At 34.5% G+C, this 27289-nt stretch overlaps 1 protein-coding gene across 2 annotated transcripts in view; it reads left to right on the top strand.

Moving 5' to 3' along the window:
* Positions 1-27289, top strand: part of tbc1d22a (TBC1 domain family, member 22a) — a 131804-nt gene that overhangs the window by 33195 nt on the left and 71320 nt on the right. The window contains exons 7-9 of one of the 2 annotated variants that reach the window (XM_042744686.1): positions 1940-2002; positions 5807-5921; positions 25475-25582. In XM_042744686.1, the coding sequence (XP_042600620.1) occupies positions 1940-2002; positions 5807-5921; positions 25475-25582 (286 nt within the window). Of the gene's footprint in view, positions 1-1939; positions 2003-2330; positions 2397-5806; positions 5922-25474; positions 25583-27289 lie in introns of both variants that reach the window. The other variant, XM_042744678.1, reaches the window with a different exon arrangement.

Below are 27289 nucleotides of genomic sequence, written 5' to 3'. Positions count from 1 at the left end.
CTGTACCGGACACCAGACATTTGCATTACAGCTCCGAGACATTCACAAAAATATAATGTCCTTATATGAGGCTATGGGGTCTTAAGAAGTTAAGACTGACGTCTTGTGATCAGTGGTGATGTGAGATTCACACATTTGTTTCACCTCTTACAAGCTATATTTGGGTGATTCTCACAAAGCCTGTTGAGGACATTGCTTATATTTCACTCCAAAATAATTATAAATAAATAATACTAATTTAATTTTTTCGTTGTACTTATTTATTTATATATATATATATATAATATATATATATATAATATATATATTATATATAAATATAGAATATATATATATATATATATAATATTGCTTTTTACACTCATTAAGGCTTTTTTGCCATAGCAACTTAATTATATTTAAAATAATTATTGTTATTTTTAATTTTATATTTATTTTGTAATTAATTGAATTGAATTGTAAGGGTAAAATGATATACAACATTTAGTATTTGTTCTAATGCCTTAAATTTATGATTAAAATAAATCTTGATATTTCTAACAGCAGTAAAGCACAGATAATCTAAAGAGAATAATTACTGGAAAAGTTGGAAGTGCTTAATTTTCATGAAAATAGCCTGATGTTTCATATGATATGCAATCATATATACAGTACAGGTCAAAAGTTTGGAAACATTACTATTTTTAATGTTTTTGAAAGAAGTTTCTTCTGCTCATCAAGCCTGCATTTATTTGATCAAAAATACAGAAAAAAAAGTAATATTGTGATATATTATTACAATTTAAAATAATTGTTTTTAAATTTATTATACTTTAAATTATCATTTATTTCTGTGATGCAAAGCTGAATTTTTAGGATCATTATCACATGATCCTTTAGAAATCATTCTAATATGATGATTCATTATCAAAGTTGGAAACAGTTCTCTGCTGCTTAATATTTTTTCAGAACATGTGATACTTTTTTAGGATACTTTGATGAATAAAAAAAAAAAAAAAAAAGAAGCTATGTTTTTAAAATAAAAATATTTTCTTTCTTTTTTTTAAATAAAATCAATACTTTTATTCAGCAAGCATGTGTTAAATTGATAAAAAGTGATAGTAAAGAAAATATATTATTAGAATGTATATTATTAGAATTTCTTTTTTTATTTTGAATAAATGGAGTTCTTTTTAACCTTTTATTCATCAAATATATTAGACAGCAGAACTGTTTCCAACACTCATAATAAATCAGAATATTAGAATGATTTCTAAATGATCATGTGATAGACTGGAAGTTACATGTGACACTGAAGGCTGGAGTAATGATGCTGAAAATTCAGCTTTGCATCACAGGAATACATTTTTTTTTTAGTATATTCAAATGGAAAACTATTATTTTAAGTTGTAATGATATTTCACAATATTACAGTTTTTTCTGTATTTTTGATCAAATAAATGCAGGCTTGATGAGCAGAAGAGACTTCTTTCAAAAACATTAAAAATAGTAATGTTTCCAAACTTTTGGTCTGTACTAATATATATATATATATATATATATATATATATATATATATATATATATATATATATATATATATATATATATAAATTGAGTAATATACCATGTGTACAACTAAAAAGTATTAAATATTAAATTAATATAATCTAAAATTAAATGTAAGAACATGTATATTAGTTTTTGTGAAATGACAACTTTACATTTTATTATACATATTGTATTATATATTATATTAAAATTCATTGCAAATGAAGTGCTTCATATGATGAATCATTTCTGCAGAGTGAATAATCTTCATGAATTTAAACATTCTCCTGTTTGTTAAAATTGATATGTGTTTTTGTGTGTGTTTGTGTTCTCTCAGTTCCATAACTTACTCTATGTTCCTGACATGCACATTATTGTATACATGTTTGTGTGTTTTCTGAACCATCAGATTCACATAGATATTCCCCGGATGAGTCCGGAAAGTTTAGTTCTGCAGCCCAAGGTAACCGAGGTAAGAGGACAGATGGACCGCTTAGAGTCACGTCACATGCTTCTGTCCACCAACCACTCTAAAGCATGTCACTCAATCATCATTTGTCCGTCTGTCTCTCAAACTGTCTGTCTGGTCGGCCAGCTCAGTCTTGAGCTCAGAATGTTTTGTTGAAAAGCGTGGGTTAAGGTAAACAGGAAGTAGAATACCAGAGCAGGAGGCAGAATTCAGTGAGTTTTTTTTCTAAGGTGCAGCCTCAAATGGCCAAGCTCGTTTCTCTCTGAGCTTTTCGCTGGTCCGTTCTGTCCTAACCTGCTTGTGCTCCTCTTTTTGTGTCTCTTCCCTGCAGATTCACATTGACATACCGAGAACTAATCCTCTTATACCTCTCTTTCAACAAGCTTCTGTGCAAGAGGTGAGACGTTTACACCACCCATTTTATTCAGCTTGATTCGTTCATCCTCACAAACTCACACCCAGCCAAAAGAAATTACCTTAAAGAAACAGTTTGACTCATTCTTTCATCCTTATATCGTTTCAAACCCTTAAGATTTCCTCTGTGTAACACAAGAGGATAAATTCTGACTGGAGTGGCTGGTGTTTTCTGTACATTTACACTGATTGGTGAATAAAGCTTTTAGGATTCCAAAAGTATCCAGCTTCACCATAGAAATATAATAAAATTGATCTATACATGACATTGATGTGTGTGAGAGAATAGACCAAAATCTAGACTAATCTAAAAAGTTAGTATTCACTGTCTTAAGCATATATACCCGAGTTAATAATAATAATAATAATGATAAAAATAATATATATATATATATATATATATATATATATATATATATATATATATATGTATGGATGTATTATGTATGTATGTATATATGTATGTATATACATGTATATATATATGTATACATGTATATACATATATACACATACATACATACATTAATACATACATACATAAACAATTTTAATGAATGTATAATATTATTTCACATAAATAAAAAAAAAAAAAAAAAACTTATTTTCATGACAATGGACAAATTCTCATTATTATGCAAAGAATCTATTTTAAAATATTATATTTAAATTATTTAGTATTTGTTGTACAGCCTTAAATGTATGCAAATAAATAAATAATATAATAAGACTTCAGAATTTCACATTGAGCTGTCTGGCTTTGAAATAATATTGCTGCATTTATATCACATGATAGCATGCAAAAAAATAAAAATAAAAAATGCATTGTAATGATATCTTTGTCATTGGGGCATGCAGTAACAAAAAACACTCTGTTGGAAACTTTAATGAATTGCCTTGCTGTCTATATATATATATATATATATATATTTTTTTTTTTACATATTTTATTTATTCACATGCTGACCAAATGTTTTTGTAGGCACATTTAAAAAACCCAACGTGGTCCACAATTGCATATTCATATTATTAAATTCACTGTCATGGGCTTGTTAGACATGAATTTCCGTAACAAAGACAGATACATTGTGCCACGGAGCAAGATTCCTTCTTCTTTTCACCTGCTGCCTTTCAATCAAAAAACACGCAGTATCAAGAAAAAAATATGGATGAGGCCTCTACTGTGGATGTTTCCTAAACAAATAAATTGATAATGTTTTCGCTTCAGGTGCTTTAATACACTCCTGCTCGCTCATTGATTTCTACTGCCTGGTTTAGTGTCTAATTTCCACTATGTAATGGGCTTCTGGAGGAGAGCGAGATCTTGCCATGACTACCTCGAGGAGAAGATAGGAGATGGGAGGGTACAAGGGAGAAAAGAGGCAGATGTCAGCTATGTGGAGAAACTCACATTATCAGTCTAAAGTCTTTGATAAATGGAGCTTTGATCATAGAAAAGAACACAGATGAGAAAGCCGCACCATTTGATCGACAGGATCCAGAATAAACGAGCCAGAGCTGCCTTGTACACATTTAGTGTTTAGGGCTCAATGTGAGAGATGAATTTATTTGGGGATGACAGATACATTACGCCCTTAAAGAAGCGCGGGAGGTGTCAGTTGCATGCGTCAGAGAGAAGAGAAGAGAAAGAGTCTTCCATTTTCCCTCTTGATTGAAGTCAAACGTCATGCAGCTTTTCATTGAGCTGACAGCAAGGTGAGACAAAAAATAAATATAAATACATAAATAAAAAATTCACCATCACTTTGAATTAAGGTGTTGCCTCCAAAGAAAGGAATGCGGAAGTCCCGCAAAAGTTCTTGGTTTATACTGTCAAAAAGATCTGCTTAAAAACAACATCTGTAGTTAAAGAACTGAAGTTACTCTGAACTCAGACACAAAACTTCATGTATATTCATAAATGCATTTATGAGCATGAGTAGGACATGTTCCTGAATCACATATTTTAGTCAAATTGCTGATGTTGAACTATTGGTTATTTATTTATTTTTATTTAATTTTTAATTTGGCAACAAAGAAGATGAGACAGAATGTGCATTGTGACAATAAAACAATTTAAACTGAAACATACAGTACAAAATTACACACAGACATTAAGAAAGAGAAAAATCCAATAAAAAAGGGTATGTATATTTAAGTAATGTTATCAAAGTGTTCTTTCTGCAGCAAAAAATTTAAAAAAAAACTTGCGTGCAGTGAACATTTTGTTACAGTAGATTACATTATTACTATTATTTCTAGAGCAAAGGACTTTTTTTATTTTTTAATATTTAAATGGTTTATAATGTTTAGTATTTTAGAATGTTTTCTTAAATATTTACATAAAAAAAAACTTTGAATATGAGGTTTTGTTTTGCAGCTTCTTGTCAACTAAAATATATATATATATACTGATTATTGATATAAGCATATATAAAATATTAGGATATGCTAAACGTAATCATTAACTACATAAAATATAACTAGCTCCCCTAATATGTGTAGTTTTTATTTTTAATTTATTTTTTAAGTTTTTATTTTTTTATTTGTTTTAAGTTATTCATGCAAGGCATCTAACCAAACAATTATTTAGCCTTTTATAAAACAATTTTGTTGTCTGCAAGCTCTTTAATGCTTTAATAATATTGAAATACAGCATTTAATATTAAAATAAACTTCAATACAATTCACATACAATTTGGCATACTACATGTTTCACATAAACATACCACAGCACTGAAATTTGGGCTTCCCGCTTGTAAATACAATTTTGCTTGGTCATTCTGGTGCTGGGAACTCATTTCCATCTCTACTTGAAAGCCACATTTGAAAGGCTAAGCAAAGACTTCACATTAAAACAGAAAAATTATTTGGGCTGAAGCTGATCCTTAGGTGTAAACTAAACAACAACAACAAAAAAAATCTTAATTTACCACTAAAATCAGAAATGATAGATTGATAATGTCTTTGACACATCCAACCTCAGCCCTAAGGTACTCCTAACACTAACTGTAACCCTAAAATCTGATTGGTCAATAGCAGTGTTGTTCCAAAACCCACAATTATATAAATCCAAACCACAAAAGAGAGAGCCCCATCTAATAATAAATATGCACACAGCTACTTGTAATTTCTCACCTTGCTGTCTGTGCTATTGAATGTTGTGATGTTAATGATCCAAAGGCCTAATTGATTTTCTTAATTGATTGCTGGCTGGGGGTGGCTGATCCCACTGTGTCTCTAATTAAATCCGTTTGAGTGACCTTGTATGCTCAAATTCTGCTACTAACAGTTTTCATGTTGTACGCATTGAATCATTATACATCAATATCTGCTACTTACAAATGCTGAATATATATTCTGATATCTTCTTCTTTTGCTGCTTTTTACTAGATCTTTGAGCGGATTCTGTTCATCTGGGCGATACGACATCCAGCCAGTGGTTATGTTCAAGGCATCAATGACCTTGTCACACCCTTCTTCGTTGTTTATGTTTTTGAGTATTTTGGTAAGTCAGTAAACCTTTTATAATATGAGATATGTAGTTATGTATAGGGCCCTGGCAAACTCCTAAAACAGCACAGTTGTGTAAACTCACTAGTGTTTCTGTTCTTCGCTTTTGCTGTTAAGTCAGCATGGGTGTATTACCAACTGAGATATGCCTAGTGGCATGAATTCTAATGTTGTTTCTCAATTATAATTTCATAATATTTTTCATAACCTCCCCCTTTAAGCTCTTCCAAGGATCTTTGCTTTCTTTGTCAGATTCAGTCGTTATGATTGTTCCCAAAGTCCTCCGTTTTCTTGACCTTTACACCTTTAAGTGCTTAATTTCCAGTAGACTAAATGGGTTGTCCAGACTAATGGTTTTGAAGGGCCCAGAGGGACTCGTCCAGTGGAACTTACGAGACAGTAATAACCTAAACCGTACAATGAGCTCGGGTGGCTCAATTGATGCACTCAATGGATGGAGGATGGGTTCATTTCCCCAGGCTCTGCAGTTGTTGGCATCTATGGGGATACATTTTTTTTTTCTTGGGTCATTTGACCTTGTCTAATCCTGAGAAATCAAAGCCCCATTTTATTTTCATAAGTTTCATCCAGTTTGTCCTTCAGGCCAGAAACATACTCTACACAAGTACACAAATGCTTTGCGTGACAGTAGTTGACCTGAAAGTGAACAGTTACATCGCATCACTGCTCATTAGCATACATTTCAGCTCAACTTTGTTGCATTGTCAACCGTTGCAGTTGCTCATGTCACCGCAAATTACACACTACCCTGAGAATGAGTGACTTCTGGGTACTTTGTCACACCAAGTCACTGTCAGTGTGAACGCTCCTTCCTGAATCATGTTGTAAACTTTTGTTAATGCAGTGATGTGTAGATTTGAGAATGTGTATCTGAAGCTTGAAGGGTTAGTTAAAAAAAAAAAAAAGTTGTAATTTACTCACCCTGTCATTTCAGATCCATGCCATCCAAAACCGAGATTTCTGTCCCTCCAAAACTTTCACACATTTAAAGTGCAAAGAGTACTTTTATATGTCATCATAAAAAAGTAATCATTGAAGTATTAATTAACATAAAAAAGTAATCATAAATGTAATCCATATTAATGGTGCAGTTTAATTCAAGTCTTCTGAAGAGACACAGTTTATATGATAAACTGATTTAATTTGGGCTACATTTACAAGACAACGATTAGTCAAAAACAGAAAAGTTTTTCCCTTGTGTTTTTAAAAAGTTTCACGTATACACGACAATGATTTCCAAATGATTTGTGTTTACACACATCCGCGTAAATGGCCAGAAACTATGTATTATGTATGCCAGGCCAGTAGTTGGCACTGTCATCTTGTTAGTAAACAGTACCTGTAGGGAATTGACAATTATATGTTATATATGATGCGTCTCCGCTGTTGGTTGTAATATTGGTGAAGAAAATCCAGACTTTGCTGAAGAAGCATTAGCAAACTCCTTAGCAACAACAACAGTACCATGTACTGTGCCATTGTTGTGTACGTTTGTTTGCGCTTTACTGTAAAATCTATGGATACTGCACGTCTACATACCTAACACGTACTACGCAGGTGCATAACATCACCATTTTCAAAGATAAAGTTTCCAGTTTAACGCTGAAACCATTGATGGTGGCGTTTTCAAAAACTTGCACTTTGAAACCCATTTTCAGTCCCCAAAACGCCATTGTCGTGTAAACAAACAGGCAAACTGCATAAAGTTTCCAGTTTTTGGCTGAAACCATTGTCATGTAAATGGCCCCTTAGGCTTTCATTCATATAATCATTGCTCAACCCACCAACATAGTTATCATATGGTGAACACGAAGGCTCTACCGTGCTTGCTTGACATGGAAGAACAAACCACGTTTGAGCTTCGGTTTGCCATATTTAATTAAATTCTGTGTTATGTGCATTGATCAGTTTTTATACATGAATAAAGGCCTAAATAAAAAAATAAATTAATTCTTTCTCTTTGGAATACTTTGATTAAATTGCTCGATTCATATGGAGCACATTTACCATATCTCTATGAACATTTTGAAACATCAAAGTTTTGTTTGTATGGATAGAAATCCCTCAGGTTTCAATTTAAAAATATCTTCATTCGTGTTTAGAAGAGGAACAAATGTCTTGTGAGTCTGGAAGAACATGAGGTTGAGTAAATAATAGAATTTTCATTTTTGTGTGAACTTAGCCTTACTTGCATATTAACATGCTTGCATAAAGTATGTCAACAGCGTCCTGCCATCAGACATCCTGCAGTGATGTTGCTTGGTTTCACTGTAGCATTTATTTCCTTTCTTGTTTTCTCCCAACAGTTTCGTGCTGTACTCATGGTGAAATGAGATGCTTAATTGTCCTTTCTCTGAAAGACACTTTATTTCTGTTTTGTATGCCTCTGTGTTTGTATACACTGTGTATATTTGTCAGAAGACGGTGACAGTGCCTTAAGAAGGCCCCTGCTCTGCTATGATAAAGATGTTTGGGAGAACTTTCTCGCTGCAGTGTGTATGGAGGTTTGAAGTTTGGTGGAAAATGTACCTTTAACATTATTCTTAGCAATTTATTTCCCACAACTCTACCCGGCGCAATAAGGCATGGTGCCATGTGTGACAGATACTCATTCAAAGTGTGCTATGTGGGCCAAGTGCTGACTGCTGAGGGCAAGCAGTTGCAAAACATCACAGCTTCACTCTGACGAGAGACCCATATCCATCAACGACTGTGTACTGGCACACACCAAAATTCACTACTTTTCTACAGTGTATGGAAAGGCACTTTAAATTATGAGTAGCCTGAATAGATACAGTTTTAAAGTAGTTCAACAGTATCAACAGTAGTCAGTATAAATTAATTAGGGATCAAATACCAATGAATAGTTTGTACGGAAATGAAAATTCTGCTATTATTAACTCACCCTCATGGTAATCCACACCCTTGTAATGTTTGTTTTACTGTGGAACACAAAATAAAGTATGTTGAATGTTATTCAGTTACAGTAAACCGGGATTGAAGCTTTTAAGGTTAAAATAAATAAATAAATAAATAAATACAAACAAACAAACAAATAAATCCTAAAAGTGGTCCCTGACTTGTGTACTATATCACGTCTTCTCAATCATAAAGTACATTTGTGAGAAACAGACCAGAATTCTACTTCTTTATCCACTGAGAAGCTTGGCATCACCCTAAATCTCCCTTAATGTGTTCATAAGAGTAATAATTATGACTGATGTGTGAACAAATCTTTTGAGTCAGACTTTTCTGTGAATTGTGGTTCAAGTTTGACTTGATCTTGTCATAGCGGTTAACATGTTAAAGGAGGGGAAGATTACTATGAAACAGAACAAAACTAACTGGATCCATATATTCATTGAAAAGAACTGACTAAATCTCCGATTTATTTATTATTTTTTTTCCTCCCAATTTCAGTAATATTTAATAATATAAAGAACTGCCAAATATGTGTGTATGTGTGTATATATATAGTGCAGTGGAACGTTTCTATGGTTGTAAAGGTTCTTTTATTTTAAATCCTTTATTTTTAAGAGTGTATGACTTTAAATCACATGGAACATATTGGGCACCTTTATGGCTTAACTCTTTCCCCACCAGCATTTGTTTTTTAAAAACGAGATATCTCGTCTTTTAAAAGAAAACGTTTCCCCGCCATTGACAAGTTTTTACGGCTTTTCGTGTTTTCACTGTAATACACTCGGTGGTGCTATTACACATCTTCTGAATGATTACAAAACCTCCCGAACAAAAACACATGTGGACAGGATGTAGAAACAGCGATCTCTTATGTAAACAGATGCATATGAAAAATAATGCGATCATCCGCAATAGACAGCATATAAATGAAATCTGCATAATGTTACAGAGTAAAATGTTGATCCAGGAAGTAGTATATCTCTGTGCAAGCTTTGGAGGTGTTGATGGAAGCGATTTACTGGATTTATGCTTTGATAATCATACTGAATATTATCCAGATGTAGTTTTTGATAAAAATGTAAGTTTTCGCACCTTTTCGCTCAAAATTATGCATTTTTTTTGTGAAACCTACCTATATTCAAGTGTTGATAAAAAAGAATGCTTTAAGATTTTTTTTTTTTTTTTTTGTTTAAAAGAGGCTCAGATCTTTATTGTGGTGTATTGCATGTTCAAATCTTAATACAGCAAAATATACTCGGGGCCATCAAATTTAAGTGAAAATCATCAAAACTTAAAAAAAAAAATGCTGGTGGGGAAAGAGTTAATAGTGCTGTTGTGTATATGAAGATTAAAAGTTATTTCTCCACAATCAGAATTGTTATTATTTATTTATTTATTTATTTATTTATTTATTTATTTATTTATTTATTTATTTTTAAATAGAACAAGTCTTTTGAAATGACATAAGGATGAGTTCATGATGAAAGAACTTAAATTTTTTAATGAACGATAAAATTCACAGCTACTTTTAATTAGTTCCTCCCCAGCTTTGCTTGTCTAAAATAATCTGGATCAGAGAATAAGCCTCTATTTAGTCATTGCGGCCCAGAATAAAATGCACCCATAAATTCCTTTTAAGCAGAATCATGTTATTTCTTTAAGCCACAGATCGTTCTTGATTCCTGCTTTAAAAAATGTATGATGACAGGGCTAAATTAGGGACCAGTTAGTGCTTTGGCTGTGTGTTCATTGCTGTTAGGGCATTGCATTATTAAACAATAATTTTCATTACGCCTGTAAATAAATGCAAGAGGAGCCAGTAAAAATCTTAATTGGGCTTTTCTGACATTGTTCTGAGAGCTTTCAAAATATATTTGAATACAGCTTGCTCCCAACAAATGAAATTGCTAATCTGCTCATTAACTAATAAAAAGAAAACGGAAGTTTAATTTTACATATTTTTTTTAAACACACATAGTTTTTTGCAATTTTACAGTAGTTTTACAGAGCCATATTTCTTTTTAAACACACATACTTTCCTGAGTATCAGGAATGTTGAAAAAAATCATGAAATAATAGAACTTTTAAATATGACTAAACCACCCAGTAGGTGGTGGCAAATGTCTGTGTGATTCATTCAGAAACTAGCTGTTTAAATAATCTGGCTGTGGGTGCGGGCCAGATATTATTGTTTGCGGGCCAGTTTTAGCTGACCACTGCAGTAAAGAAACAGTGCTGTGTGTTGCTCGGAGATACACAATTTCTAAGAACAATAATGGACAGCCACAAGCAAGTTGCTCGGAGACATTTAGCTGACCACTGCAGTAAAGAAACAGTGCTGTGTGTTGCTCGGAGATACACAAAAGTTCTGCTGTGCAAGCCTCATCTGGCACATCATAAATACATTATCAGTTGCCGTTTACACTAAATGCAGTTAAAATTAAAATTCTCACGCGAAGCAACATGTTTACACACAACTGCGAGTGTGCGCGTGGCTTTGACGTCATTGCCGGTGCCGCTGGCAATAAAATGATTTGTCTTGGAATCGACAAGACGTGAGACTGATGAAAAATCGGCCGATTCTGATCACTGGCTGGTCAATCGGTGCATCTCTATAAATATAAAATAAACACGGTTTACATAAATAAATCTGTTGCCATTTACACTGAATGCAAACACGGTTTAAAAAACATTCAGAATTTTATGAATGTGGCAATATGACCGACCACTTTTTTTTTGATCACTGGCTTTTTTTGTTTAGATATAACATAAACTTTGTGCATAACTAGTTAATAAATGTTATCCAAAAAAGATACACATTTACAAATTTTCCTTGCTCTTATGTTTCCTTTGTGCATAACTAGTTAATAAATGTTAGCGAAAACAGAGACACATTTATAAAATAGAGAACAGGTTATTGCAGGTGTCACATTTGTGCAGCGTGTGCATAATTTGTCTTATGAAGCAAGCAATATTTTCATATTAACATGGTTGATATTACCATGATTCAATTAAGATAAACTTAAAAAATCAGTTCTACTTCTCAATCAATCAATCAATCAATCAATCAATCAATAAATAAACTCAAATCCTTAGCATGGAAGTCGTAAGCATTCAGACATTAAATGTTATTCTCTAACCTTGTCTTCAAACATGCAGTAAAACTGTTGTGAACTTTGATGATTTTTACCAGTAACTGATAGTTCCACAAAGCAACTATCAGCGCCTTTTAATTGGTAAAAATAAGATTGTCAGACTGTAGTTGGTGGTGCAGGAGAAAGTGACTAACGTGGTTTGATTGATGGCACATTTTCATTTTAGGTGAGCTGCTCCTTTAAGTATATGACACCTGCAATAATAGAATGCATCAAAGCTGTTTTACATACAACACAGAAGAAGTTAGCAGATCATTTTGTCTGTTCAGAAGCAAATAGTTCTTCCTCAGAAGCATTAATTGCACAAGCCAAAGTAGAAACATGACTTGGTTTCCTGGTGGACTGATTAAACGTATCTGTTAAAAGCACTTTTTACTAGGTTGTGCATAAATCTGATTAAAGCAGTTTTCCTCTGCAATATACATCAGACATTTTTAGGTTTAAAGTTATCTTCATTTGCCTCGGCTTAAAGTCCTCTGTATGAATAAAAGCTTCAAAACCATCAGACCCTTCCAATATCACCATTCATTACTCCTTTTAATCATTTGGCTTCATTTGCATAGCTTGTTAAGCTATGTATGTCTATCCTGTCAGTATTTTTAATCTGCAGTGCCGTTCCTCATGGAAGTCTCCATCTAGTCAGGCAGCCACTTTGTCTTGGAAGGTTTTGTTTTTTGGCCACTCTGTTCTTCTCTCTTGTTTCCATTCGGATCTGTTTTCCCATTAGACTGCTATTTAGTTTTATAATTGAAAGTAATGAGTGTGTGATTAAATGGTACGTGCAATAGTGTGGCACACTATTGATTCAGGAGGAAGATAGTGTAATTTGCATTGTCTTCATGTATAGATTCTTCCAAAGTAATGTTCTGGAGGGCAGATGTGGATCAGTGGCGCTACTGTTAAAGATCCACTGGATTGGGTGAACTATTATGGTGGGCAACACCATCAGTGCTGGTTGAAGGTGTAAAGAGTGAAGAGAGAAGTTCTGAGCTGTTCGCTAAAGATGGACACCAGCCAGTTTTGAGTTTTATTTTAACCTGGAAGACCATCTTCATTGCACCAAAGATGGAGCGACCTAGAAACCCTAGGACTTTGACATCTTGTAAACCCTTTGGAGGTTCCTTCAAAACTGTCCATTATTTAGTGTGTTGGTAGATGGAAAGAATGTATCCTTCAAAAAGCGCTATTGGTTTAATTGTTGTTCTGTTTGAAGGGGTCATTGTTTGGCTAGTAAGCATAAGCAGTTAGCCCATCTAAGAAGAGACATGCTAGCAGATTTCCTCCACAACAATATTCTGCTCTGTAGAGCAGAGGTCCCCAATCACCTGGTTGTGACCCAGTACCGGGCCGTGGAAGAGTTGCTACTGGGTCGCAAGAACTTTCTCGGAAAAATGTGCATAAATATGTCACGGCAGTATTTTCACACAAATACCTATTAGTGTGTTACTGAAGCACACGAATACTGAGTTGATTCCTATGTAATGTCTCCTTGTGTTAGAGATACAGACACACAAAATTGTCAAGGAACCATTTTCAGTATTTTCATTCTCTGTGCTTTTAAATATTTTTTTCTTGCTTATCTGAAAAATTATCCAATCTGTGACCACAATATGATCACGCTAGATTCAAAAATCACAACTGAATACATACCCCGTAGTATATACCCCCCTACAGCAGGACCGAAAAATGTAACCTCCGTGGTGCAAAAAAGGTTGGAGACCCCTGCTGTAGAGGATAAAATCCCATCAGCCTGAGCATTCCTGCTGGGTGTTCTTCATATACCCACCCTGGAGGCACCGAGGAATCACATAGTTTCCAAATAGCCAATGTCTGTTACGTCATGTGCATTAAGTCCACTAACCCTGTAACCACTGACTCTGCTTTCAGTCCATCTTCTGGAAGGTCTTTGTGGGTCGTTCATTGACTAAGTGCCACAGCCCTTCACGGCTGAATAGAACAGTTAGTGGTGTGTGACCCACAATTGAGTCCTTAATGAGTATCAGTTTGTTTGGATTTCTCGCTTTGAAGAACTGAGCCCAAGTCCTGATTTTAATACAGGTCTGATTAACTTTCCTCATTTGCTCTAACGAGTAGTTAAGTGACTGCTTTGGGATGCCTGAGATGTCTAGTGGCAGACATTTTTTCTCTTTTTCTCTTGGTGGAGTTCCCTTCGAGACTGGCCTGCACTGTCGACAAGTAAAGGATACCAGCAGTTTGATTTTTAAATTTTACATTTAACCAGTTTGACCTTCAGGTTCTGAGATTTTTGCTTTAGAGTGCAATAATTTGTTATAGAATAATGCAACAGTGTTGTCAAATAATGTCAATATTAACATATATCACAATGTTAGTAAGGAAACGTAACATTAACAGAAGAACATTGCCAAACAGCATAATGAAACTTTAATAAAATAATGTAACTTTAATGTGGTAACAGCTTAATAGGAAACACCTATTCACTATTAATTAAGTTTTTTCCCTCAATAAACTCCTAAATTGTTGCTTATTAATAGTTAGTAGGGTAGTTGTTAAGTGTTGGTATGGGGTAGCATAAAGGGATCTAAAATATGGTCATGCAGATTAAGGCATTAATGTGTGTGTTCTAAGTATTAATAAACAGCCAATATGCTAGTAATAATCAATTAGTTAATAGTGAGAAGTGGTCCTTAAAATAAAGTGTCACCTTGATTGGATAATGTAACATTAACACATTTCTAAACCGTAACAAATAATGTAACAATGCTACCAAATAGCATAGTGGTAAGTAATAACATTGTAACGATAACACATCAAAAAATAACTAAATCTTTGATGTTAAGGGATTACATAATTTGACAGAAATGGATAATTAACAAATAACATTGACAGATAATATAACATTAACTTAATTCATATTTTTATGTCTTCATCCATAAGCTGAGCTATGTGTAGCTGTGTGAGCTGCACAATCTTTTTTTTTTTTTTTTTTTTTCATCTCCGCGTATAAAATGCCAAAAATGATCTGGAAAAATTGCTCTGTCATGAAGTCATTCGTTTTCTTTGACTAATCATGGTTATCGAATATTTTTGGATCTAGTTTAATTACTTAGCTATAAAAAGCTATAAATTGAATTTCTGTGCAGATCCTCGCTCTGAGAAATCACGTCTTGTTCATTTACATCTGTGAAACGTGTCATGCTAGACTTGTGTAGTTTATAACAATTTCTTCGAGTATTCTATGGGAACGTCGCTTGGTCACCCGTGAAAATGTATTTGCTCCATTTCAAAATTGGTATCATTTTATTTTTTTACTTTTTTTTTTGGTATCAATCTGCAAGAACTGCACGTGTGGGTTTTATTGTCTGGTCATGCTCTCTTAATGGCTCACGAGTTTCCCATTACAGTACATGTAATGATTCCCCTTATGCTTCTAATAAAAGCAAATGAATTCTTTAATGGGCTAATCTTGCATAATATGTCACACTCAGGGAAGGTCACCTGTTTTTTTTTTTTTTTTTTTTTTACATTCAATGCTAAGGCTGTAGTGGCAGTGAATAGAGTTATGATCTTTATTTCATCTCCAGTCCACACTCTAGCATCAGACTATTTGAAACACTGAGGTTTATTGGACTTCAGCCATTCTGCGTAACTCAGTCCCACTCTTAGACACTGAGAAGCGATAAAAATGTTGTAACATTTCTGGAGTCACAACAATTGCTATTGTTGCATGTTCAGGGAGCCCTTTATGCTTCTGATGAGCAGCTTTGAGTCCCACAAGACCACTGTAGTAGTGGAGAATACTTTTTTGTAGTCTTAACTGGATCCATGGGCTGTAATTCACAACAGGAGCCAAAACCTTCTTTCAAGAGTCTGTTGCAGTTCAAGACACTTTGCATCGATTTGTATTAGTTAAATTCTGTTCTGACATGTGCTTTTTCTAAGCGTGTATGCACCTGCAGCGTGTGCACACTAAAAAGCCTGTCAAACAGTGCCTAATTACTGAACTAAGTTGTCTTTTGGGTCTGATTCCTCAAATACTGTCAAAAACAAACAAGGTTTGTGTAAGTTGCACAGACACAATTGGTTATGTCTAAAGTGAAAATAAACAGTTGTGAGAAAAACGGACACATGGCTGTATATTAAATGTGTGCAGGTCTTAAAGTGATATCAGACTAATAGTACTAAATGTGCATCTGCTTGTCATTAAAGGGATCGTTCACCCCAAATTTTAAATTCTGCCATTATTTACACACTCTCATGTTGCCCTAAATCTGTGTTCATTTCTTTCTTGTGCTGAACACAACAGAAGATAGTTTGAAGAATGTGGGTAACCAGACAGTTGCTGGTCCCCATTGAATTTGATAGTATAGGGAAAAAAATAAATAAAAATAATAATAATACGGAAGTCTTTGGGGACCAGCAACTGTTTGGTTACCCATGTTCTTCAAAATAACTTTTATGTTCAACAGAAGAAAGAAACTGATGATGACGACAGAATTCTCGTTTTGGGGTGAACTACCCTTTAATGTTAATAAAACAACAAAACACAAAGATATGTGTAAACATATATACATAATAAAAATAAATAAATAAATAAACAAAAAATAAATAAATAAATAAAGTTTGCTTTTAAAATAGGGAAATTAGTTTGGCTGTACTGCTCAGACAACTTGCAAATGTAGTAAAACCAACATGACAAATAACTCTGATAAAATCGTGATTTTCCTGAAAAAAATAGGGATATGACATTTTTGCCATATCGCATATATATTAGGGGTGTGCCCGACTAATTGGTGGTTGATAAGATTTTTTAATATCTTTGAAAGTCACTTATGTTCACCATATATATTAGGGGTGTGCCCGACTAAGGATTTTCATAGTCGAATCAGAATTTTAGAGTCAAGTCAGATATTCGACTGTCATAATTACGTTAACACACAGGGACAATGTGTAATGGATGTCACGCAGATAAAACGGGGTAAACAATGTTTTATGTTTTGATTGAAAGCTAGGCTAGTTAACATGAAATGTCAGTGAAACCCTTAGAATTCACTTTTTTTTTCATGTATTTTTTTCAGCGGCGCTCTTATTATAACTTTATGTACATGACAGTAGTTATTAATGTTCTGCATTTCTGTTTTGAGCTGTGCGGGCTGAAGTTGACCAGTAGAATGAAGCAGCAGGTTTTTAATCCATGGGATTTAACTCATCATTTAGGCTATTTCATATAGAATTGTAATGTCTGTCTTGGGATTTTGTTTCATGTTCTTGTTTTCATGTCTTTTATTTTGTAGGATGATTTATGCTGATTGTGTCATGCTTCCCTTGCCCTCTTGTTGTCTTGCTATTGGTTACTCTTGTTCCTTGTGTCATGTTCCGATTGGTTGTCTTAATCATGTGTCTGTTTCCCATTGGTTTGTTCTTGTCATGTGACCTGTATTGTTTGTTATAAGTAGTCATGTTTTTGTCATTAGCGCTTGTCGTGTATTAACGTTGTAACCTGCTGTCGGTGAGTCTAGTCTGTTCATGCCACGTCAAGTCTGTTCAAGTCAAGTCTTTGTTTACTGTTTGGATGTTTGGATTATCACTGTAAATAAACTGCACTTGGGTTCATCGCTACACTCGCCTTCAGTGGACTGATCGTTACAAGAATGCACTTCGTTATTTATACAAAATAACGTTAATATTATGACTTATAGGCTGTCTGCAAAGAATGCCCTGAATGCACATAAACGTGTGTGCGGCTCTGAATGAACTCCTTTTTGTGGATGCGTTCTTCCCGCAACAATGTGCAGAAACACATAAACTAAACTCTAAAAGTTATGTATATGACAGTCCCTGTCATAGTTATTAATATTCTTCATTGCTGTTTGTCCTGCTCGCGCTGCACGCTGAAGAGATAATCACCGTAGTACTACAATGAAGCGCTTTACTGCAGCGCAACTCAACCAAATGCATCTTATACAAGATAAATAATATATACACAATATATATAAACCTGCTGAAATATTTAGAAATCACTTGTATCCTACCTGATCAAAAAAATCCAGTCTTACTCTGCCTGTGTCAGTTTGAGTCTTGTTAAAGTTTTAAATCCCTGCTGCCAAGATGCTCCTCTGACAGACAAAGATTATGGAAAGTGAAACTTAAATCTATAGGGGTGGTTGGATTTATTCACACACACTAAAATATTTGTTTGAAGCTTTTTTTCTTTTCAGATTCTTGTTTACAGCATTATTTAATAGGCTGTATATAAACATACTGGGAGAAAACCAGTAGTTCTATGTGAAATCAGACATTTGAGCACCCCCATATAGCCAAAATGGCATGATCAACACCCCGTGAATATTCGACTGTGAGATTGGTAGTCGAATCAGGCTCCTCCTATCGAAGCATCAAATCAATTATTCAGGGTCACCCCTAATATATGCATGTATGTATGTGTGTATGTGTGTGTGTGTGTGTGTATAAATATATATATATATATATATATATATATATATATATATATATATATATATATATATAGAGAGAGAGAGAGAGAGAGTTTTATTATAATTTAAAATAAATGTTTTGTATTTTTATTTTAATGTTTTACCTTTACTTACCTAATTAAACCACTGAGGGGATATTTGGCACTGGAAAAGGCTGTGATAGTGTTTCTACGCTTTTCTGGAACATGATGTAATAGAGTTAGTTCGGGCCCTTCCTCCAATTGCTTCTAGGAACTGCCAGCGAAAGTCATTCATCTGTTCTCACTGCAGATTGTTCTTCCTCTGCGCCGGCTTTTTCTTCATTACAACTAGATGATGATATCCATAAATCACAGATGGATCTTCCCCTCGTCTTTCAGCGCAACTTCAGTAATTACTAACCCAAAGATCGTTATTTTACCGTGTTGAAATGGCATGTTTGCTGAGTTGAGTTCCATGTTAATTAACCTTGCCTTCAATTCCACGTCTGTGGATTCTGTTCGATGCTCATTAACCAATGCATGTAGCAGTAGTGGGCGGTACTGGGTTAAAGTCTTAGACCCTAAGGGTCAGATTGCATAATCCACCAGGCGGCAGTATCTTCCTGTGGGTGGGAAAGTAGGCGATGGTTTAAAAGGATGGTTAAAGCTTGCACTGTCCTTTAACCTGATGTTGACCGTTTGCATTGGCCTGCAAAAAGAGGGCATATGGCGCTACAGGGATGTGTAGAGTCAAATGTCAGTAATGATTCCAGCTCCTTGCAGTCGGATGCTTCAGCATGCGAGGTGGATTTTACCCTTCACCCCTGTATTGAGGAAGATGATACGGGCCAACAGGAAATGATGGAAGAGGCCAAAGAGCCTAGCTACAGTTGAACGGATTTGTAATGCCCACAGCCTCTTTGTGGATACCTCAAATTGACAGTTCTGAGACTATTTACTCAAAAGGTTTGAACTCAGAGCGTCATGGATTTGTGAACTGTCCCTCTCTATACCTTCAGTACTCATAAATTCAGAAACCATACCCTCAGATTTTTTTTTTTCTTTTTTCTTTCTTTCAACTTGTATACAGGGATTTGGTAAACATGTTCTCAGTAACCATGTAACCAGGTTTTCCATCAGGGGTTGGGGAACTTGTTCCAGTAGAAAGATCAATATGAACAAAGGGGACCAGGGTTCATACTACAGAAACTTTAAATTATGGTCATACAACACTAAAACACCTTTTTTGAGATGTTTACAGATATGTACAGCTGTGGCTGTCAGGCTGTCAGCTTTGTCAGGCTTTGAAGTAAACTGAAGGTTCCTGGTTAATTTTTAAAAAGGAAACCAGCTTTTCGATATGTCCAGCCTTGACTTCATGTTTTCATCACAAAGACATTAACACAGAGTAAAATTGTGCTCATCCAGCCACTTCACTTGGATTTTAAGAATTAAGATAAGAAGTTTTGGCCCTGGGAGTCAAAATTGAATTTCAATTGTTTGGGGGGAAATTTGTCTTCAGTAAAATCTGTCTCGTTTCTACTCTGTTCTATTAAGTCAGAAGTGTCCTGTATTGATCCTGGAGGGCCACCTTCCAGTTGACTTTAGCTCCAACTCTAATTAAACACACATAAACCAAACAATCAAGGTCTTAAGGATTACTAGAAGCAGAGCCCATTTAAGGTCTGCCTTCAAGGTTAGCACAACAAAGTGTAACACAGAAGTACACTGGCGAGGAGTTTATTTATTTATTTATTTATTTATTTATTTATTAGAGGCTAGACAATTCACTGAATAAACTGCTTTTGTAAAGAAACAGATTATCACTTAATGAATGAACAATCTGTTGGCGAATCTTCAACATGTTTGCCATTAAACTTTCATTTTGGACTAATCTTTTGGAGTTTATTCCGAAAAAGTGTTGTTTAGTCATCGTCATTTTTGCCGCAGGTAGGATTCAGTTAACAGCAGTTCTCATTGATTTCTATTGTTAGATTGTGCCGACATCCTCCAGACTATGCCTAAAAGGTTAGATCAAATCTCTGTGACAGGAATATTGAATCCAGTCTCTTTACCAGAGCTTATATATAATCCAAAACCAGAGTTTTATCTGAAACTAAAGAACAGTTAACAAAGTCTTGTCTGATACCCAAGATCATTTAACAAAACTAGAAGTTTTATATCAGCCTGCCTGAATGGCTGATGAAAGAAGCTATGAAATAGCAGAAAGCAAGTTACGAAATGAAGATGAAAAAATAACAGGGTTTATTAAATAATCAAATACAACAAATGCTTAAATAACAGAACAAAAAATAGTGCTTCGCTGTGTCCAGTGACATAGAGACATTCTCTTATCTCTAACTCAGGATGACAAACATCTCTTTAAACCACACACTTATAAAATTAAACAGTATAAATAGCACTATACTAGTAAGAGAAATAAGTAATATAATAAAAATTATCAAATGATAATAAATGATATGATGAAATTGAATCATTGATACATGGTTATGGAAAAGAACGAGCAAACAAACAAAATCAAAGAGAATAGCAGCTATACACAAGCTGCTATTAGGATGTTCACTATGGTATCCACAAACAGTGATTTATACAGAAATTCCAATTCTTACAGAAATTAAGTGATATTAAGACTAATGTAATTGGTTACCAAGGCACACATGATCCAAGTTGACCATTAAGGCGTGGAGATTGGTAATAATAAAATAATACATATATAATAAAATAAAATAATAAAAACATGTCTGCTACAAACCATGTGTATTACAGTTAAACTCTTCAGGTAAAGTGTGGATTGGACACCTTTAGAAGGTGCATGATTGGACACCCTTACTAAGTTAATGCTGCTGTTTAGAAACATTGATTATATTTAACACGCCATGCTCTCCAATTGTATGCAAATGTTGCAGATGTCACACGTCACCCAAAAGGATTTCTTCTGAGCTGGGTTGCTGTTTGATACTTCTAGAGACTGTTCTTTTGGCACGTTCACCTGCTTCTCATAACCCTAAACAGCCCCTGAAAACATCTGTTACAGTAAACATAGTCAGTTTCAGTTTCAAGCCTGAGTTTTGTCATTACCCCATTGGAACACAGGCCTCAGACAACTGGAACAAAATATGGAGATGTGTTAGTGGCCACACCTGGAGCATTATTGACCTTTATGACCCTGGGCATAGTTGGCATAGATCAGGATAAAATGAAAAAGAACACAACTCAAACTGAAAATACAGCGTGTGATTTATTTCATCATATAATATTTAAACAAATAATACATTACATTGCAAGTTGATATTTTTATTGTGTAGAAAACACAATACACAAAGTAAACACTACTACTGCATTCATGACATGGGTCAGACCTTCAGTCCTTTGACATTAATAAATCATTGAAAACATAAACTGAATAAATGCACTGAATTAAAAAGACTGTGATTACCTATTGATTATATAATATGAGAAGAGGAGATTGTAAATCCACACTTTTATAGTACTGATTGGTCCATTACCCAAAAGTTATCAATTAGTACTCACAAATTCTTTAACCGTAAAATCAATTTTGAAAATTCAGAAAATATTACTTTTCCAAAGTTTGGGGTCAGTAAGATTAGAATAGAAATGACTAATTTTATTCAGCAAGGGTGCATTAAAATGACAGACATTTGCATAATTGATTGTAAGAAATGTTAACCAATTTAGCGTATTTGAATGATCTCTGGAGGATCATGTGTCACTGAAGACTCAAGTAACTTTGCCATTTCAGGCATACAGTACGTTTTAAAAATATATTTAAAATTAAAATGTATTATATTTGACTGAATTCATTAATGATTGTTGGGGGGAAAATATAAATGATAAATTATGGATTATAAATGTTCAACTGATTAAAGCAGAGTTTAAACCTGTCTGTGGCTTGTGTAATTCTTATAGTGCCAATATGTCAGTGGAGACCGCTGGGAAATACATTTTTGTAGCTGGCAGTACAGTTGGTGTTTTGTTGACTCTGGTCTGTATGTTTACAGACATCTGCTCTTTTCCTTTGCAATGCCTTCAGACAGATGGTGCGATGGTGACTTCACAGGGTGGAACTGTGGTCACGGAGTTGCACACCTTCTGTTTTTGTGAATTTATGTATGCACGCATGCATGTGTGTGAACCTTCTTCTCACAGCAATTATATTTAGTTCATTTAACAGTGTCAGACTTTATTGAGTCACCCTGGAAAATGTGAAAATAAATATAAACCAAGGATATATGTGTCTCAGGGTATCTACTGCAGTAATGTAGTGTGTGTTGTGAACTTAAGGATGATTGTGTGTATGTATATATATATATATATATATATATATATATATATATATATATATATATATATATATATATATATATATATATATATATATATATATACACACACACCTATAGGCATACATACACACACATTAATCTCTCTACACACACATTAAAGGTCACAAAATTTTTACATGTTATCTTTCTTTAAAGACACTTTGAACACTTATTTATTTATTTTAACCTTATGAAGCCCCCTGTATCAAATTTGTAAGGCCTCTAAACTATCAACATGATCGAAATATTGCTGAAAAACCTGTTTTGCACAATCTACTACATGCCCTGTGTCATCTGCTTTATAGTTATACTTTTTTATGCAATTCAAAGGCCCTCTAGTATAATTGTAAAACCATCCCCCTTCAGGTCATGGTACACATGTATTTTTGCTGTGAAATCTTTAGTGATTAAGTAAACAATAACAATAAACCATGCATTTTATATTATCAACATTTTAAAATCAACATTTACTGGACTGAAGTAAATTTACACCTGATATTTATATTACATGTAAGCAGTCTGCTATACTGTTATAAAGATTTACTGACTGAATACAAGACTGTATTCAAGGCTACTGATAATAGCATAAACAAGTCATTTATTTGCAACTCCACTGTTGACCACAGGAGGTGCTGTTGGCTTGTTTTATGCATTCGTCTTCTGATCTGCTCCTCTTTATGTGTCCTTGTTTTGTGATGAGTGAAAGTGCTGTTAAGGGACTCTTACAACTGGAGAGATTAACATTGCCTTATTACGGCCCCCCTACACACACATGTACTTTAAAAGCCTTGTGAGTACTTTTGTTCCTGAGCAGAAGGAGTGTGAAAGCACAATGAGTTTGTCCACCATTTGGAGGTCATTCAGACCGAAACTCTACAGACTTCTATGTTTCTTGCCCTACCTGGGGAATCATACTCCATCTTGGCTTCCTCTGTGCTGTGACCTGTCAGACAGCAGACAGTGATGATCGTCTAGGATGAGCGTAAACGACTAGTGGCATTTTAGACTGCACTAATGCAGGGGCGGCCTGGAAGCCAGCACTGCAAATATTCCCAGCAGCCCACTGGTCCTGTCAGCCAGAGCTCGCTGTACTCTTTAAGGTTAGACCCATGTTGCCAAGGAGACGGAGCAGCACTGTGTGTGTCTAGTTCTGCGATACCCTTCCTCTGCTCGACCTGTGACTTGCCTGTCAGAGCTGTGGTTTGACTCATTCACAGTGGTTACTAAATAAATCTACACTTGCATTGGCCTTTGCTTCAGGAAAATGATTCTGATGTTCAGTGGGGAATGATATGTGTGTCTTTGATATGGTAAATAATTGCCTGTTTTCATACATTGTCATATTATTCTGTGCAATCATGCTGTCAAACAGGTTATCAAATTCAAATTGGAGGTTGCGTTTATTTAAATGTACCAGGCTTATTGTTTACTCAAACTGAAAAACTTAAACTTGAAACCATTAAAAATATTTGTTGACTGGGAAGTAGGAAGAAAAAAATAAATAAATTAATAAATGCCAAGGCATTATTTCTCATTTTCCTTTAGTTCATCTTGAAGTACTAAATAAGTAAAACTGGAATAACAAGTAATAGCTGTGTAGACATATTAAAAAGAAAATAATAAGTAAATAAATAAAAGTAACAAATAACCCTAATTAAATTAAACCCTAATTAAAATGACAAAAACACACACAAAATAAAAAGTAAAAGTTAATTTAAAATATTATTAAAAATGATAATAGTATATCTGTGATATCATGTATATGTAATGTATCATTGTGAGACTGCAAAATGTGGCATGCACAAATTCTTGTTTTTATTATTATTATTATTATTTTCAGCTTCTACAATATGTCAATGTAAATTAATCTTTAAAATGTTCTTACATAGAATTGTTCTGTACAGTAATAAAAAAAAAGCATGATGTACAAGAGGCGTGTAAATTCAGATCCAAAAAAAAAGAAAAAAATGGTGACCAATCAAAAATAGCAAATGAAAATGTGCAAAAATATACTATACATCAAAACTTTTTTTCCTGTTAATTCTAAATAAGCTTTATTTAATTACTTTGTAAATTTGGTGGTCAAGTTTCTTTTCACTTTTTATGTATTTAGTTATTTACGGTTTTATTAGCTTTTTACAAATATATTGACTGTAAAAAAACAAACAAAACAAACAAACAAAAAAATAAAAATTGCTAGAAAAAGCATAAATACATATGTCCAGTGAATGCAAATGCATTTGTCTAGCCGAGTGCACTTTGCTGGGGTTTCTTTTTTTTCTTTTTTTTTTTTTTTCTGCATCTCGTCGAGCGTTGTGTTCTTAAGATTGTTTTTTGCACTGCAAATCAGCCCCTTGGGAATGTTCAGTTATCCTGAACGACATTTCTGTGTGACATCTCCCAGAAACTGCTATGCGTGTGTTTCAAGCTCCTTTAAAACAGTTTTTTGAATGTAAGAATGCATTCTGTATATATATCCCCAAATTCTAACCATCTCTTTCTTTGAAGATTTCCATATGTAGGATGAATCTTTCTATACTATTGTCTCTTTTACTGTCTGTCTCTTCTTCCATTTTTCTCCCTCTTTGACTTTCACTTGCATTCTCTTTCTCTGTCTCATTGTTATTTTCTTTTGTCTTGTGGCTCTTTGCAGAGGAAGAGGTGGAAAATTTCAATGTTTCCAGCTTGCAAGAAGAGGTGTTGCGGAACATCGAGGCTGACAGCTTCTGGTGCATGAGCAAGCTCCTGGACGGGATTCAGGTAAATTGATTCCCTATATGCCAGTGTGCGGGCCTGATACATTCACTCTGTGTGTGTGTGTGAGGGAGATTGTGTATAGAGCACCACTAGGAAAGAGACGGATGTGTTGCGGCGAGGTTCCCCTGTGTGTAGGTGCCCCGTCCCGGTTCCTCTCCTTGCCTTTCCTCGCTCAGGCCTGTCCAGGAATAAAATCCATGATGAATATTCTCACTCTGCACCACAGGCAGGACACAACCTCCTTATGCAAAGGGCCTGGCGGTGCTCGAATTGTCATGGGAAAGCAAAGCGACCCCCCGCCCCACATTCACTTTGTCTTGCCTGCCTCGTCTCTAATTGATTTAAGGCCATAAAACACCCGTGCTGTTTACGCAGCAGAGATGGGGACACACGTTGTGGTACAAAGCTAGGTGGTTGCAGTCCTCATCCCCATATTTCCACAGTGCTCTCCCCTGGAAGACAGCAAAAGATTCCCGTGCGGCCTGATCTGTCACTTTTTTCCTCCATGATGATAAAAGACTCTGTAATTGGGTGTTTCTGCAACTGTGGGCACTTTTGGCCCTGTGGACTTAGAAATTAAACTCTCTTACAACACATTTTTCACTTAACTGGTTAATTTGTTTTGTATACTAACAGTATCCAACAGTAGGAGAAGAGTAGAGTTGGATGTTTTAGTCCTTTTTATGGAAACAGTTTAGCAAATATAATTTCCACATTTTTGTGGAGCGCTGAAACTCTCTTGTCTTGCTAAGGCTGAATTCAGAATTCTAAAATTTGACTGTTTTATTCCAAATCTTAGTGACCTGCATCCGTAGGCAGCATTTTAAAGCATCATTGACATGCTATCAACATAAAGCCTGTTCCAAATGGTAGGAATCACAATTAAGCTGCCTCCTAATTTTTACGTGACATTTGTGGAGAAGCCAATCCCACAATGCATTACAGTGAGCTTAGTGGGGAGACAAAAAATCTATTATTTCACAATAATTTATTATACATAAATCTAATTTAAATTCTAAAAAGTATTGGTAACATTTAAAGTAGTAAAAGTACGTTTGTTGTTGTTTTTACCTAAAATGTGTGTTATGCATTGTTTATCTTACATTATCTGTTTTATATACTTTGCATTTGCTGCCTTTATAGAGTTTTCCAAATTGGTCACTTAAGAGTTACCTTTCAGTTAAGGATGCTATCTTAAGGGTCCAATATACTTCAAGTTAAATTAAAAAATTAACCAAAATGAGTTGAAAAAATATCGCCACACAAGTTATAGGCAAAAATCCAATATTGTGCATCCCTACTGCCATCAGCATTCAAGATTGCAGAAACCTGCACTGCGAAATGAAGAAAACGAGCACCAGGAAGCAGGGAGTGTACATCCTACCTTTAGCTGAGATATCACAGATGTGCCTGACAATGGAGTCTCCGATAATAACAGCTCCTCGTTCTGTCTCATCTCGGGGGGCGAAGCGGTTTCGGGTGGAGGTCTCAAAAACCTGAAGATTTTAACATTTGAAAATTGAAAGTCAGGGTCTGGGAAAAGTAGTAAAAAAAAAAAAAGAAAAGAAAAAAGGCTAATGATGGTATAAAAAAATAAAAATAAAAAAAAACATTCTGAAGACAGTCTTAATATGACCTTCATATAACAAAAGTGAGAGGAAAAAAAAGACACTTTTTAGTTTCCATAAAATTCAACCCTTGAGACACAAAA

This window comes from Cyprinus carpio, chromosome A4, assembly GCF_018340385.1.
Source record: "Cyprinus carpio isolate SPL01 chromosome A4, ASM1834038v1, whole genome shotgun sequence".
Classification (NCBI taxonomy): Eukaryota; Metazoa; Chordata; class Actinopteri; order Cypriniformes; family Cyprinidae; genus Cyprinus; species Cyprinus carpio.
Note: the sequence above shows the minus strand (reverse complement) of the source record. Positions and strands in the feature narration are given on the sequence as shown.